Source organism: Borostomias antarcticus (genome assembly GCF_949987555.1).
Source record: "Borostomias antarcticus genome assembly, chromosome: 5".
NCBI classification, from domain to species: Eukaryota; Metazoa; Chordata; class Actinopteri; order Stomiiformes; family Stomiidae; genus Borostomias; species Borostomias antarcticus.
The window spans coordinates 26499213-26516437 of record NC_140238.1 but is presented as its reverse complement, the minus strand read 5'-3'; the positions used below and the strand labels follow the sequence as shown (position 1 = coordinate 26516437).

Genomic DNA, 17225 nt, shown 5'->3' with positions numbered 1-17225 from the left:
TTTTGTTTTTCAATGTTCTTTGTCGGGTTGCCATGACAGCGTGAGGAGTCCGCGTGGACTAAAGGAGTTCTAAAAGACTCGGGTTCTCTTCTAAGACCCCCGCTGTTCTCTCTCTCTCTCTCTGTCCCCGGTTGTCTCTTTCCAAGTCTCTTTCTCTCCATCCCCTGTAGTGTCCATCTCTCCGCTCCTCTCTCTCTCTCTCTCTCTCTCTCCCTCTCTCTCTCGTACTTCAACCCTGTCTCAGTCAAGGTCAGAGCCGCTGACCTTGACCGTGCGGGCGGAGGAGAGGAGGATGGCAGGAGAAGGGAGGATGTCCTCTTTCCGGGACAGACGAGAGTGACGGAGGAGAGAGAGGGATGAGGAGGAGGAGGAGGGGTGGAGGAAGAGGACCGTTGTGCCCTTGCGCCCCGCGGGGTCCGGAGGCCTTGTCGCCACGGTGACCTGGCCAGTCGTCGTGGTTACTCCAACATGGCGTCCAGCTGGTCGGCCAGGTCATCGAACATGCTGCCGATGTCGTCAAGGATGCTGACTGTGGTCTTCTCCTCGGCTGCGGAACTGCTCGCACGCGCACATACACACACACACACACACACACACACACACACACACACACACACACACACACATACAAGCACAATGGTCAATAACTTAAAAACAATAAGTGAGTTAAGTTAGTGAGTTGTAAGACTGTACATGTGTGCATGGGTGTGCATGGATGTGTGTGCGTGTGTGTGTGTGTGCTCGTGTGTGCGTATGTGCCTGTATGTGTGTGTGTGTGTGTGTGCGTGTGTGTACAGTATGTATGTGTGTGTGCGCGTGTGTGTGTGTGTACAGTATTTATGTGTGTGTGTGTGTGTACAGTATGTACGTGTATGTGTGTGTGTGTGTGTACAGTATGTGTGTGTACTGTGTGTGTGTGTGTGTGTGTGTGTGTGCGCGACTCACTCCTCCCGTATCTTCTCCTCCACCGCCTGCAGGGCAGCGGCCAGCGAGGCGCTCGTCTCCTCCAGCTTCTGGTGCGCCGACTCTGACCCCGCCTCCGCGGGCGCCGCGCCCACCGCCACGCCCCCTCCCGCGTGTCCGCCGTCCACCGACACGCCCCCGATGGAGGAGCGGGGGGGTTTGACGGGCGGGGGGGTGGGAGTGGGGGTGAGGGGCGTCTGCGGGGTGGTGGGGGTCTGCGGGGTGTGGGGGCTCTGGGCCGGGGGACTGGGGGGCTTGGAGGAGGAGTTGGGGGTGCTGGAGGAGGAGGGGGGGGAGGGCTGCTTGGCCGGGAAGGGCGAGGCGGTGGGGGACGGAGGGGTGGTGATGGACTGGAGGATTTTGGCTGGTTTGGGGGCAGTGGGAGGAGGGGCTGGTTTGGGAGAGACCGGGGGAGGTATCTTCTTACCTTCCCCTGGAGAGAGGGAGAGGGGGAGGGAAGGAAGGAGAAGAGGAGACAGAAGGAGAGAGAGAGAGAGAGAGAGAGAAAAGGAGAGAGAGAGATAGAGAGATAAGGGGCAACATACAGATGCAACATACAACATACAGACTTATATACCATATGTAAAGGTACACACACACACACACACACACACACATACACACAAGCATGCGCACATGTAACCGAGTTGCATTGGTTAAACTCACTCCTCAGTATAAATACTGCCCACCACGCCATGGAATCGAATGTATGTGAGAGGCAACTGTGTGTATGTGAGATGCAACTGTGTGTATGTGAGAGGTAATGTGTGTGTATGTGAGAGGCACGTTTGAATTATAGCCCATATGGCACCTCATAGCAACCTGTGACACACACACACACACACACACACACACACACACACACACACACACACACACACACACACACACACACCCACACACACACACACGCACGCAGTACCTGGGCTGCACGGGGTGCCTGGTCCCGGCAGAGGGACCCTCTTGGAGGAGGCGTGGTGCGGGGGGTTCTGAGGCTGCCGTTTCATCTGGGCCAGGACGGGTTTGGGGGAGACGGGGGGTTTGGGCTTCCTCCCCGGCTCGGCTCCGCCCGGCGCCCCTAGATCAGAACTGTTCCTGCGGGGGACGGGGCCCTGGACGTGGGGCTGCTGCTGCGGCCCGCCCGTGTCCGTCGACGGTCGGCGCCTGACGGTCGACGTGCCGTTCTCGTAAGGCGCGCCGTCGGGCTCGCCGCCCATCTCCGCCAAGCCCTCGGGCTCCTTGTCGCGGCTCTTGGGCCGCCGTTTGACGGTGGACGACTCCGTCAGGGTGAAGCGGGCGCCGTTGGGGTGGGGCCTGGACCCGCGGGGGCGGCGCTTTAGCGTTGCCGTGGCGTCCACCCGGGACAGCTCTTCCTCGGTGTACACGCCGTCTCTGTGCATGCCTTCGCCCTCACCCTGGACACAGATATTATATATGTTATATATGTTACATATATTATATATGTTTATTTTTAAAGATATATTTAAAGATGCATTTCTGCTTTATTATATAGGACAGTGTAGATGGACAGGAAAAGGTGTGAGAGAGAGAGAGGGGAGGACGGGCAGCACATGGCCTGGGCTGGATTTGAACCGGCGCCGCTATGGTTAGGACCAGCCGTCTGGTATGCGCCTTAGCCCGATGAGCCACCCAGGGCACGCCAGAAACAAAACTTTTATCTAGTTAAGTCAAGTTAAAATATCCCGATAAACTGTAATACAGTCAATCTAGAGGAAATAACAGTAGGAGGCAAGACTGGCCAGATATGATGAAGTGACAGTTACAGTATCTGACATCTGACAGTTACAGTTAGGCCTGAGACAGATCTGAGTAAGGACAGCTTCAGAACTTCAGGTCTACAGTAGTGATAAAGGCGTCCTGTCCCCTACCTCTCCCTCTCCGTCCCCTCGTCCCTGGCGCCTGATGGTCAGACTGCCCTCGTCCGCGAACGGGAGGTTTTCGGCTGAGCTGCCGGCGGAGCTGGGCTGGGGGGAGGAGGGGGGGTAAGGGGAGGAGACCTGGGAGGCGGGGGCGGGCTCGGGGGCGGGGCCTCTTCTGGCAGCAGCCACCAGATCGGTAACGGGACCGCTGATGGTCCGTCGTCGGTTGACCACTTCCCCGTCCAGACCAATGGCGTCTCTCGGCTTCCCCACCTGAGCACAGACAAAGAGGGCTAGTGTTATATAACACACTTACACTTATACATCATGCACTTATACACATACACACACACACACACACACACACCCACACACACACACACACACACACACACCTGCAGGAAGTTCCTCTGCAGAATCATGCCCTTGGCCCCGCCCCCGATGGATGACATCTCCAGCATGGCGGCGATGCTCCTCACGCTCCCGGCGCTGACCGTGTCCACGGCGGCTTTCTCCCCCGAGACGCCCAGGTCGCTGGCCCGCCGCTGGGTCAGGAAGGGCACGTCCAGCAGCCCGCCGTGCGCGTGCGGCGGCGCCTGGGCGTTGACCTCGGCCAGGTTGTTGTTGGGGCTGGTGATGGCCGAGCTGGAGCGCTTTGGCGGCGGAGGGGGCGGGCCCTTCTTCTTCTGCCGCAGGGCGAAGGACTGCGACTGGCTGCGGTTGACGTTCTTGTCCTGGTTGCGGACGGAGTTGCTGCGGCTCACCCGGTGCGTCACCGTGGCGTACTTCCCCGGGCCGCCGCCGCCGCCACCGCCACCGCCACCGCCGGAGTGGGGCCCCGCCGCGCCCCGCTCCTCGCCGTCCCCGTCCGACGCCAAGTAGCGGTTCAGGCTCTGCGCTCGCTTCTTCTGGAGGGCTGAGGGCTCCCCCCCGTCTCTGTCGCCCGCGTCGGCCTCCGGGGGCAGGCACAGGAGGGGGACGGACACCTGGGGCGAGGGGCCCTCCCCGACCTCCACGGACTGGGTCTGGGGCTGGGTCTGGGGCTGGGGCTGAGGCTGAGGCTGAGGCTGTGGCTGTGGCTGAGGCTGAGGCTGAGGCTGAGGCTGAGGCTGGGGCTGGGGCTGGGGTTGGGGCTGTGTTTGGGGCTGGGGAGATGGCTGAGGCTGGGGTTGAGGCTGGGGCTGAGGAGAAGGCTGGGGCTGGGGCTGAGGCTGGGCCGCGCTGCCGGGGGCCCCGCGCTGAGTGGGGGACTTGGCGTGCGAGCGGGGGGACTGGGGCCTCTCCCCCTGGATGAGCTGGGGGGCAGGCTTGGGCTTGACCTGGGGGGAGGCGGCGCCCTGGGCGGGGCCGGGGGAGGGCTTGGCCTTGGTGGGGGTGTGCGGGGGCGTGTAGGGGGGCGCGGGCTGGGAGTGGGCGTGGCGCGGCTTGCCCTGCGAGGACGACGCGGCGCCTCTCTGCCCGCCCTGACTGCTCTGTCTCATGGTCCGAGCTTCCTTCCTGGGGGGTCCTCCCCCTGTCCCCCCCCCTCCTCCTCCTCCTCCTCCTCCTCCTCCCCCTGCCCCCCCTCCTCCTCCTCCTCCTCCTCCTCCCCCGGTCGCCACCTCCTCATGATCCTTGCTGAGGCTGCGTGTTCGCTGACCTTTCACCTCTGGCCCTGGCTGGGTCATGGCGCTCTGCAGCTCGGAGCTCAGCTCGCTGTCCTGGAACGTGCTCAACTTGGGGGACATGACTTCTGGAGAGAGACAGACAGAAGACAATATCTGGATGTTTAAGAAGAATAATTATTATACATTTAATCAACGTACTCTGACTCAAATACTCTTTACATAGAAAGATCCAAACCCAGAAGTCTTCCCGGTAGAACGGACCGGAACCTAGTTTGAACTCACCGCTCTCTGGGGGCGGGCTCTCGATGGACATGACTTCCTGTTGCTGTGTGAGGGGCGGGGGCTTCTTCCTGAGGGAGCCCCGCCCCTCGGAGCCATGCTGCATCTCAGCCAGACGCTTCACCGCCAGCATCAGCTTCTTCTGGTGGCCTGGAGGGAGACCGGTGTGTGTGTGTGTGTGTGTGTGTGTTTGTGTGTGTGTGTGTGTGTGTGTGGTTGTGAGGAGTGTGTGTGTGTGTGTGTGTGTGTGTGTGGTTGTGAGGAGTGTGTGTAGAGTTGTTTGTGTGAGAATTTACTGCAAAAAATCTAAAACCATCCAAGATTGCAAAGATACGAAATATGTGTGTGTGTGTGTGTGTGTGTGTGTGTGTGTGTGTGTATGTGTATGTATGTGTGTGTGCGTGCGTGTGTGCATGTGTGTATCTTACCCAGTTTGTTGATGCCTATCTCCTGCAGGTCTTCCCAGGTGATGTCAGTGATGAAGTCGATGTTCTCATAGCCATTCTGCACCAACACCTGGTGGTACTGGCTCAGACCAATCAGAGACAGCCACTCAGCCAGGTTAGCCTATAGGAACACAGACATCTGGGTCATTCACCAGCAGTGGTAGTGTACACACACACACACACACACACACACACACATACACAGACAACACGCACACGCACACAGACAACACGTGTGAGTGCATTACTCACAGGTTTCTGGTCCGGGAGCCACTCAGTGACACTGAGCTTGTTGATCTCTGAGGTCATCTTCTTGCGATGGCCAGGCTTGGTCACCCCAATGGCCGTGAGATCCTAGGAAGGCGCGCGTACACACACACCACCAAAGAAGCCTAATTAGACACCTACCACCTACAACAACACACACCATCCATCATCCATCTCTCTCTCTCTCTCTCTCTCTCTCCCTCTCTCTCTCTCACACACACACACCAAATAAGCCAATACACAGCAACGTACCATCTCTCTTGCACACACACACACACACACGCACACACACACACACACACACACATACACACACACACACACACACACACACACACACACACACACACACACACATCAAAAACACATAAGACGTACACAACACAGACAGACACAGACACAGTGTCCATATGTCCATATGAATGTATGATCATTGCAACGGAAAGAAAGGCAATGCAAATGTCTCCAAAGAAATTGAGGCGAAAAGCGAAAGCATGTTTGCAGTGAGAAAGAAGCCTTTTTCCACATCATCTCCTAAGCTCTGCTTTAAATGTTGCCCAAGTCAAACCTCCCTCTAATCCTTGCTGACGTGTATTAGTTGAGGTCATTCTCTGCTTCTAGCTAAGTTACTGTGTTTCATCATGCCAGTTTGGTATCTGCAGCCTCTGAGAGCCATGTTTACGTCGACAGATAGGATTTCCATTAGTCTGGTGTCAATGACAAAAAGCCAAACGTCATTATTTGTTATTTTAGCTCTTTCGTTCATCGGTTGCATGTGTAATACTGGAGGTACAGTACAGTAGACACACAGACACAGACACACAACACACACACACACACACACACACACACACACACACACACACACACACACACACACACACACACACACACACACACACACAGGCACACGGAGGCACACACTGACAGTTCTCAGGAGTACAACAAAGATGAGGTCAGGTTTTGGCCATGTCTGGCTATCTGAGGCAAAGGTTGATGGGTTAGCCAATCTTCTGGCCAATCAAAGTCGAGGCCTCGGGCATGCAGTGACTGCTGATTGGTTGGTGCAGGGGGTGGCAGGGTGCCCCACACCAGTGAGAGTGCAAGGTCAGACTGAACGGTGGTTGGTAGTAGCAGGGTTACAGGTCAGGGTCGGAGGTCAGGGTACCTTACCTCCGGGGTCATTCGGCTAATGGTGGGTAAGTCATAGCCGGCGCTGACGAAGTTTGGAGCGTAGACTTGCAGCTGAAACTCACCCAGCCATTGGATAACAGCCTCTGAGCTCTAGGAGAGAACACAGGTGGCATTCTGTCACTGGCTCGGCCTCTGTCTCTCTGCTTATTGGCAATGAGGGGCTGGAGAGAGATCGGTTGCTGCGATTGGCTGCAGAGTGGTTTCTGGTGAAGTGGTTTCCTGTCTCGACCGCTTCTCATTTCATGTTATGGTCACGGACGGTGAACCACTTTAAGTTGCTATGCCAAAGTGTCTAGCCTACGCATGATCTTGAATGTTCTGCACTGGCATTTCCTGGCCACCGAGTGGCATCAGAGAGCACCCAGACATGCTAGAGAAGGCTGACTGGATCACGGCTACTGCGTCCCATTCACAGATATGGTCCGGTATTGACGTCACTCACAGATATGTCTAGAGTTCCTATGGCTCCGTGGCGGTCAAGACACCTCCACCGCCCTCCGGGTTTCTATACGTCCGAACCTTCTGTGACGCTGAACGGACCTGAACTCTCGCACGCACGTCACACGCTCTCACAAACACCACCGTTCTCTCACCGAAGCTCGTCCCCGGCAGGCCGAACAAATGGATGGTCCCTCTCTCCCCCTCTCTCCCCCTCTCCCTGGGAGCACCCCTCTCTCCCCTCCTCCCCCCTCCCCTCTCCACTCACACCACAGCGGGCGAGGCGCGGTCAGCGCTGGTCACACGGAGGGGGAGATGGAGGGAGGAGGGGGGGACAGTAGCTGACAGATGGCTGGGAGAACCTGGCTTACACACACACACACACACAAACGCACACACACACACACAAACGCACGCACACATGTCATGCATCGCAAACTCTGGTCTGCTATAGGAATAATACGCTCTCTAGATGACTGCACAGTATCGTGCTCAAGCAGACACACACAAACACACACACACACACACACACACACACACACACACACACACACACACACACACCTGTGCCATCGAGGAGTAAGGCACTGCAGCTTAAGCACATTCTTGGTATGCGCTGACAGTTTCTCCCATATCCTGCCTGTCCTCCCACGCCGCACACACACACACACACACACACACACACACACACACACACTGCCGAGCGCAACTCCTGGCAGGACACACACACACACATGCACATGCACACACACACACACACACACACACACTGCCGAGCGCAGCTCCTGGCAGGACACACACACACACACGCACAAACACTGCCGAGCGCAGCTCCTGGTAGGACATGCACACACACACGCACATGCACGGACACACACACACACACACACACACACACACTTAGCCACCTATCCGTGGCTTCAACTATACACGCTAGGTTTAGGCTGTGTCATCTCACATCCCTCTTAGCTGCAGAGCTAACGCAGAGATGTCTGGAGTTTCTCTCCCAGTCACTGAACAGAAAATACATCCAGCATGAGGTAAATGAAGTAAAAGTGCAATGGAGGAGGAGAAGAAGAAGAAGAAGATAGAAGCTGCAACTGAAAAGAATGGATAGAGCATACCTAACAGAGGAAAGGACACAATCTCTCTCTCTCTCTCTCTCTCTCTCTGGATGCAAAGACACACACACACACACACACACTCACCGTGTCATGGCTGCAGCCAAATACCCGCAGCACAGATGAGGCCAGTTGAGAGAGAAAGCGCTGGGACAGCATCCTGAGTGTGTGTGTGTGCGTGTGTGTGTGCGTGAGTGTGTGCGTGCGTGCGCGTGCACGCGTGTGTGTGTGTGTGTGACAGAGAGCTTTAGTGTGGAGGAGACAGTGAAACTACATCCTGTCTAGGAGCAGTGAGGAGAGGATGGCAGTGAGCTGTGTGTGTGTGTGTGTGTGTGTGTGTGTGTGTGTGTGTGTGTAAATATGTGTGTGTGTGTGTGTGTGTGAGCGAGAGAGAGATAGAGAGTGGGAGGAAATTGTACATGGGGCTGTCTTACCTTCCCTTCTCCTTGTCCCTCCCCCTTTCTGGTCACTGTAGCATCATAAGGTGGCGCTTCATGGAGAGGGCAACCTGATTGGCTCGACGTACGGGAGGATGAAGCCGAGCCTAGGGAACCAAAACGTATTATTGGCCAAGCACAACCAATCATATTGACCCCTCCGCCTGTCAGCCTATCAGGGCCTTTCTACCGCGTCTCTTTCCTGACTTTCTTTTTCTCATCAGTAACTAGCCTCCTTAACCAATCACACACCTCCTACACTTAACCAATCACACACCTCCTACACTTCCACCCACGTTTGCTGGTCTGGCCATCTGTCTGAAAGAGCAGCCAAGATCTCTTCCAACTGTGGGTATAACGCTGTGTGTGTTTGTGTTTGTGTGTGTGTATGTGTGTGTGTGTGTGTGCTTCTGAGCATGAGGCTCTCCCTGTCCACCCTCTCTCTCTCCTCTCCCTCCACCCCTCCCTCTATCTCATCCCTCCATCATTCTCCCTCCTACTGTACCTGTAGACTGCTCCACAGACTTGGACTGCTCCAGAAGATGCTCCTTGGCTTTGGCTGACTGGGATAACACCGTCGCTAGGAGCTACACACACACACACACGCACACACACACACACACACACACACACACACACACACACACATACAGAGACACACACGCGCACATACACACACGTTACCATAGAGATTGGTTTTTACCACAATGATGTACATTTCACAGACTGTAAGGATGCATAGATAAGACAGAATGGCCATGACAGGTCAGTGTGAGTTAAGGCTTGGCTTGTGTCTGAGTTAGTTAAAGCGTGTGTGTGTGTGTGTGTGTGTGTGTGTGTGTGTGTGTGTGTGTGGTACCTTCACGCCCTCAGCTTGTGCGTGTAGGATGTGGGCGGCGCTACAGGCACTCTGACCACTCCCTGATGACCTCACGCTTGTCACGCTGCCCGAACTGCCCAGGCTACTACGGTCTCCGCCTGCAACACACACACACACACACACACACACACACACACACACACAGTCATACAGCACGCACACACACACACGCACACAACGCAAAGAACAGTTTGAGCTGAAAGCCAAGGGAGCATGTGTACAGGCATCCCTCTCCTGCTGTGCGTTGAGCTGCACACTGATGCATGAGCAGAATGGACTGGATGGTCGATGGGTGACAGACGGACACACACCGGACAGACTGGACACACGGACAGATCCAACAACCTGATGTCTCTCTTTCTCTCTCTCTCTTTCTCTCTCTCTTTTTCTCTCGCTCTTTCTCTCTCTCTTTCTCTTAACACACACACACACACACACATACAGCCATAATCACAAACACGCACGCCCGCATGCATACACCCGCACACACACACACACACAGGCAGACTATCTGACAGACACAGAGACTTGGGACCCATGCAAATGACTGCAGCCCTACACACACGGCCAGCGGACGGGCTGTCCCGGGCTCAGCTCAGCTCGGCTCTTGATGGAGGGATGGCAGGGGTTGGGGTTCAGGGGTCAGGGTTCAGAGGTCGGGGGGGGCAGGGGTCGGGGCGCAGCGCTGCGTTACCTGCCACAGGCTTGCGCAGCACCCAGATCTCCTCGCTGGAGCCGCCCTGGGGGCCGCCGGACGGGGTGGGGGAGCCGTGAGGGCTGGCCTCTGAGCCGCGAGAACCTTCAACACAGAAACCAGCGTTAGCCGCTAGCCAGGCTAACTACCACCGGCTAAGCTGACGCTAAGCGTTAACTGCTAACCGCTAACCTTTAGGCCTGCACGAGCTAAACGAGCGCTAGCTAGCATTAACTAGTGTTGACCAGCGTTAATTGCTCATCCTCAGGGCCAGAGTGGTGTTAATGTCTGATCCCCAGGACTTACCCAGCTTGTAGGGCTTAACCATACCATGGGGCTAAACTAGTCTGGTCAGGACTTAACTAGTGTAGGCAATGCTACTGCTACTACAGTAGCTAGCCTAGCTTGCCGAATGTACTGTGTTATATCAATAGGCTGGACTTGGCCAGACGTATATCCTAGGTAGGTCACCTGCTAATCGTAAAGTGGAGTTCATGGCTAGCTCTTTCGTCAAGTCTGTGTGCCGAGAGTGGGGGGTCAACCCCTGCCCAAATAGCCCCCCACCACCACCCACACCCGAAAGAGCCGGCAGGGTGGAGGGAACAGGGGGTAGGGGTGGAGGGGGGTGGGGGAGAGAAAGGGACCCTCTCCTTGGTCTGCTGTTTTAGTTTTAGCAAACTCATACACACTGTCCTCTCTCTCTTTTACGCACACACACACACGCGCACACACACACATACTCACACAGACACACATCACACGCAAATATACTGTACAGCATATATATAATACATAGATATATGAAAACATTTATATACCCAAAGTACATAAATAGATCAATAATGTGTATGTATATCTGTGTATTGACACATATATATGCATACATGTACATAAACATACATATATAATATATGCAGATATATGATTATATATGCAGAAGTAGATTCATATTATGTATTATGAACTTGGGAAGTGCATTTGGAGAGAGTGGTTGAGAAGGAGAGACACCGTGTGGTCATTATAAACCGTCATACACAGCTTACGGTATACATGGTTTATCAATGACTAGAGCTCAAGGCATCACAAATACACACATGGCAGAGAGGAGAGAGAAGACCGTAGACGCACGCAACCTTACCTGCCGGCACATTCTACAACTCTGGACAATCGAAAGTGATTTCTTATTTCCCTTTCTTCTCTAACTAGACAGGCAGACAGACTGAGCTATCTGAGAAAACGACATTTGAGGAGTTCAACATTTTATCCTCCTTAGCAGCATCAGAAAGGAGGACAGATATGTCTCTGTTTCTCTGATGTCGTCTACGTCCTTTCTTCCGTCTATATTAACCTGACCTTGAACCTGACCTTTCACCTTTGACCCACCAAGAGGTCATATCACACCTCAGGACAGGAGAGGATCTCAAGGCTGTAGCCAGGTTATGGGTTACAACACTCACTCACTCACGCAAGTGCTTACACACACACCCCACCGTGACCGCCCCCCTACACACACACACACACACACACACACACACACACACACACATACACACACATGGGGGCAGGTTGAGTCAGTGAGTGATGACATGGTTAACAGAGCAAGAATGAGAGGAGTCCAGACTGACACACCCGCCAGGCGTGACCGCAGCACAGGGACAGGAGCAGGAGGACACACACCCAGCCTGAATGTGTGTGTGTGTGCGCGTGTATGTGTGTGTTTGTGTGTGTGTGTTTGAGAGAGAGAGAGAGAGAGAGAGAGAGAGAGAGAGAGTGCGTGAGTGGGTAAGGAAAGGGGTACCTTAACATGGTGCAAGGAGAGACAGAGAGCTACAGGGAGAGGAGAGAGAGCTACAGGGAGAGGAGAGAGAGCTACAGGGAGAGGAGAGAGCTACAGGGAGAGACAGAGAGCTACAGGGAGAGGAGAGAGAGCTACAGGGAGAGACAGAGAGCTACAGGGAGAGACAGAGAGCTACAGGGGGAGGAGAGAGCTACAGGGAGAGGAGAGAGAGCTACAGGGAGAGGAGAGAGAGCTACAGGGAGAGACAGAGAGCTACAGGGAGAGGCAGAGAGCTACAGGGGGAGGAGAGAGCTACAAGGAGAGGAGAGAGAGCTACAGGGACAGGAGAGAGAGCTACAGGGAGAGGAGAGAGAGCTACAGGGAGAGGGCGACAGAGAGAACTGGAAAGAACAATGGAGGAAACAAGGACAAACTCAAGCGCAAACCAACTCAGGCCAACAGAAGTGTGTGAGTGATAACATGTAGAGCTTTTCCTCACTGGCAGATCACACTGTCACGAACTCTACAGCTAACTTACCCCCAAACTGGGGCTTCTTTCTGTAACTTACTTAGTTAAATAATATTAAATTATAGTATTACTCCTGTCTACTGTGATGAGTGTACAAACACTCTTACTCTTAATATACAGCATACAGTACAGTACTCTTCATCTAAACCAGACTTAATATGAATCTTAAGGTTAATGGAAAAGGAAGGAAAGGCACACCGTAGTCTTGGAGAGGTGCCAGTAACGGGTGAAATATACGGGATAAAGAAATAAAACCGCACATTCAAGCTCTTGATCCTGGGTGATTTAATCAAGCAGACAATGTTTCAGTCTAGTGGCCTTTGTGGCCTTTGACAAAGGTCTTTGACAAAGGCCGCTAGAATGAAATGTTGTCTGTTTGATATATAGTACAGTCTATAATACGTTGTCTGTTTCTTGTGGCTTTGACAAAGGCCGCTAGGCCAAAAAGTTGTCTGTTTGATTAAATCACCCAGCATCAAGAGCTTGAGTATGCTGTTTAATTTATTTAACTTTAGTATGAGTCTTAATCACACTTTATACAATCTTTATCTGAATCAGATTTAATATGAATGCTTTAAACCTGACTTAATATACAGTACACTCTTCATCTAAGCCAGAGTCCCTTGAACACAGTGAACTCCCCAGAACAACTGCTCTGTCTGAGGCTCAGGTGAAAATAACAATAACCACCAACAACCCAAAAAAACTTAAACTGTATGAATAATATGGATAAAATGTGATTAACTTAAGATCAATTATAGATAACTTAAAGAGATGCTTTCACACTTTAGCATTGTAATACCAAATCAGATTTTATGTTGGTTTTAGCTATAAAAGTCACATGATGAAAACATCTCTTAAAGCTTTAATAATAATAATAATAATAATAATAATAATAATAATAATAATAATATAATAATAATAATAATAATACTGTGAGGGGGCGTGTACCTGGGGCTGTGGGTGTGTCTCCCGGGGTTGTCACGGGCGACCTGTTATAGCCAAAGGAAGTGAAAAGTGGCTGATGGGAATGTGGTGGAGGAGGAGGCGGAGGAGGCAGGATATGGAGCTGATGGAAGGTGTCGTTGCCGTTGACTACTGCGTTGGCAGGGGCAACCGTTGCCGGCGTAACGAGCGGTATCATTTGAAACTGTTGAGTGCAAATGACTGTGCTGGCCATACCTAGACACAATCACCGTGACAACACACAACGACCACAGACAGCGACAAAAAGAAAATACACATAAGAGAAAAGAAAAGAAAATTAAAACAACACAAATCCAGAAAATCACAACGCAAACAACGAGGTATCATGTGAGAGGTACTAAAGATAGAAAGATGGGAGGGAGGAGAGGAAAGAGGGCAGGAAAGAATGGAGGAGAGGAGAGGTGGAGCCAGAAAAGGAGGGGAGGGGATAGAAACGAGAGACTAGAGGTGGAGAGGGAACAGTGACCATATCATTGATAGAGATGAACCAGTAGTTAGGTTACAGTTACCAGATTCATGCAGGATCTATCAGTGTGAGAGGGAATAGAAGAGACAGACTAAACGTGGAGAGGAAGCAGAGACCATATCACTGATACAGATGAACCAGTAGTGACGATTCAGTTACCAGATTCATGCAGGATCTATCAGTGGCAATGAGAGGGGTGGTAGAGAGGAGGGAGTGGGTGGGGGTTGTAGAGAGGGGGGAGGGGGGGGGGGGTGATAGAGAGGAGGGGGGGGTGGGGTGGTAGAGAGGAGGGAGGAGGGGTGGTAGAGAGGAGGGGGGGGGTGGGGTGGTAGAGAGGAGGGAGGGGTGTGGTAGAGAGGAGGAGGAGGTGGGGTGGTAGAGAGGAGAGAGGGGGGGTGGTAGAGAGGGGGGGGGTTGGGGTGGTAGAGGAGGGGGGGATTTGGTAGAGAGGAGGGTGGGTGGGGTGGTAGAGAGGAGAGAGGGGGGTGGTAGAGAGGGGGGGGGGTTGGGGTATTAGAGAGGAGGTGGGGTGGGGGTGGTAGAGAGGAGGGGGGGGGGTGGTAGAGAGGAGGGAGGGGTGGGGGTGTTAGAGAGGAGGGGGGGGGGTGAGGTGGTAGAGAGGAGGGAGGGGGTGGTAGAGAGCAGGGGGGGTGGGGTGGTAGAGAGTAGGGAGGGGGTGGGGGTGGTAGAGAGGAGGGAGGGAGGAGGGGTGGTAGAGAGGAGGGAGGGAGTGGGGTGGTAGAGAGGAGGGTGGGGGTGGGGGTGGTAGAGAGGAGGGTGGGGGTGGGGGTGGTAGAGAGGAGGGAGGGGGTGGTAGAGAGGAGGGGGGTGGGGTGGTAGAGAGTAGGGAGGGGGTGGGGGTGGTAGAGAGGAGGGAGGGAGGAGGGGTGGTAGAGAGGAGGGAGGGAGTGGGGTGGTAGAGAGGAGGGTGGGGGTGGGGGTGGTAGAGAGGAGGGTGGGGGTGGGGGTGGTAGAGAGGAGGGAGGGGGTGGGGGTGGTAGAGAGGGGGGAGGGGCTGGGCTGGGGAGGGTAGAGGGCTTAGCGGTATGAGAGGACACCAACTGTGTTGTCCCAGATCACTGCACAAAGCTGCCAAGCTCAATCTGTGTGTGTACCGTATGTGCTTATACAGTACATGTGTGCCCTTGTGTGTGTGTGTGTGTGTGTGTGTAGGATGTGCTCTGGAATGTGTGTGTGTGTGTGTGTGTGTGTGTGTGTGTGTGTGGGAGGATGGGCTCTGGCAGTGATTAGTCAGACTAACAGTGGGAGATGTGTGGGACTGCAGTACCTGTGTGTACAAACAGTACAGAGCTGTCTTAACAATAGAAAACCACAAGAGCAACTGAAGAGAGAGAGAGATGGAGGGAAGGAGGGAGAGAGAGAGAGAGAGAGAGAGAGAGAGAGAGAGAGAAAGAGTGATAGAGGGAGGGAGAGAGAGATGGAGAAAGAGAGGGAGAGAGGAGGGATGGAGAGAGAGAGACAGGGGGAGGGAGAGAGAGAGACGGAGAGAGAGAGACGGGGGAGGGAAAGAGAGAGAGAGAGAGATGGAGAGAGAGAGACGGGGAGGGAAAGAGAGAGAGAGAGACTGAGAGAAGGAGGGAGTTTGTGAGGGATGAAGCGTTGGAGGGACACAGCGAGAGAGAATGGGACACAGACAGACGTCCACACGCAGAGGACGGACAGACAGACAGATACAGAGGACAGCCCTCCTGGCCGTGGCGGTGCACCTGTGAGGTGTGTGAGATGGACGGACGGACGGGGGACGGGGGGGGACTGACTGGGGAGAGAGAGGACCGCGCGATGGCGGGAGCTAGCCAAGACGCAGGACCCCCCCCCCCGGGACACGCTGGCGTCCCTGTAGTGACGGTAACAGGTGGTACTATAGTAGAATCTGCTGTGGTAGGAGGCTCCTCTCTGTGTCCAGGCGGAGGTTGTGAGATGGACAGACCCTGCGTTAGACTGGACTGTGTGTAGACCGCATGCTATAGACCGCTGCTGCAGACTAGTCGTGTCTGCCGCGTTGTCGGGAGGAGCTCGACTTCCTCCTCGTGACGCGGGGCACTCCTCTCGGGGGAGACGCGTCGGCGAGGTACGGACACACTTGCGGCGTCTCTCTTCTTCCATCCCTCTCTCCTTTCTCCTTGACTGTCTCTCTTCCTCCCCTCTGCCGCCCCGGGGTTCTGGGCATGCCCGGTCGCAGGCGCTGGGTGGTCCAGTCTGTCTGGTCCAGTCTGGTCTAGAGAGCTTATTCTGGCCTGCCTGCTGTCTTTACATTAGAGTTATAGTGCACTCGCAACCCATTCGGACACACGCACACATGTGCATGCTCACACACACGCTCACACACACACGCTCACACACACACGCACACACACACACACACCTGTCCTCTTGCTGATCACCTCCACCATAGTGGAAGGGAAGTATCCCACGCGGTCGTTTCCTGTGCGGTTGTCATGGATACAGCCCTTCCAGCGTCCGTCTGGGTGCTGTTCCAGAACCTGAAGATGAACCGCAAAATATTCACTATCGACTAAATACTGTAGTATCCATCAAAGTATAAATATGAACAATAACATGATGTTCACTATCTACTATATACAGTACAGTAGTAACTATCAAAGCATAAATATGGATATTAACCACAACAACAACATGTTTAGTATGTTCTACAGTAGTATTTATCAAAGTATACATATGGCCTGGTATGACCATCCCGATCTAGCGAGCTCACTGCTTCGCTCTGCAATATCGGTCTGGCCTTTGCTAGAGAGCGATTATGTGGGAGGGGGTACTTGCCTTGACAGACAAACACCTTCAGCCAATGAGCGTTCAGCAAACTTTTGCCAAATCCAGTCGGAAGAACGGCAAAAACGTCTTTTCCACCGAGAAACTCCACTAGTGCATACTCTTGTTCTTGTTTAAGTGATTAAGTCTATTTCTGCAATAACTGCACTTATAGCTGATTTATTCTTCTAACGTTAACGTTATCACTCATTGCTTCGGGAGCCGCCATGTTTGTTTAGCGAGCGGCAGGGACACAAACCAATCAGGGGCTGCTTTCCACTGTGGGGCGGAACAGCAGTTAAAACGCAGTCCCTGATTGGCCCGGTATGGTCTGGATTTTGGCATAATCGCTCTGGAGGAGGCGAAGGCCAGACCGTTCTGCGTTAGTGAAACAGAATGTGAGCTCGCGAGAACGGGATGGTCGTACCAGGCTACATATGGACAACAACATCAATAACTTTATAGTACAGTAT

The 17225-nt window shown here is 53.8% G+C and overlaps 1 protein-coding gene across 1 annotated transcript in view; it reads right to left on the bottom strand.

The window, feature by feature from the left end:
• Positions 1 to 458: 458 nt before the first annotated feature.
• Positions 459 to 17225, bottom strand: part of caskin1 (CASK interacting protein 1) — a gene marked incomplete at both ends in the record, with an annotated part of 61437 nt that continues 44670 nt past the window's right edge. Inside the window, 16 exons of the mRNA XM_084439038.1 lie at positions 459 to 555; positions 946 to 1396; positions 1886 to 2402; positions 2853 to 3116; positions 3239 to 3880; positions 4061 to 4575; positions 4733 to 4879; positions 5158 to 5296; positions 5428 to 5529; positions 6616 to 6726; positions 8630 to 8739; positions 9138 to 9219; positions 9492 to 9610; positions 10207 to 10311; positions 13464 to 13694; positions 16349 to 16466. Coding sequence (XP_084295164.1) covers positions 459 to 555; positions 946 to 1396; positions 1886 to 2402; positions 2853 to 3116; positions 3239 to 3880; positions 4061 to 4575; positions 4733 to 4879; positions 5158 to 5296; positions 5428 to 5529; positions 6616 to 6726; positions 8630 to 8739; positions 9138 to 9219; positions 9492 to 9610; positions 10207 to 10311; positions 13464 to 13694; positions 16349 to 16466 — 3750 coding nt within the window. The remainder of the gene's footprint in view (positions 556 to 945; positions 1397 to 1885; positions 2403 to 2852; positions 3117 to 3238; positions 3881 to 4060; positions 4576 to 4732; positions 4880 to 5157; positions 5297 to 5427; positions 5530 to 6615; positions 6727 to 8629; positions 8740 to 9137; positions 9220 to 9491; positions 9611 to 10206; positions 10312 to 13463; positions 13695 to 16348; positions 16467 to 17225) is intronic.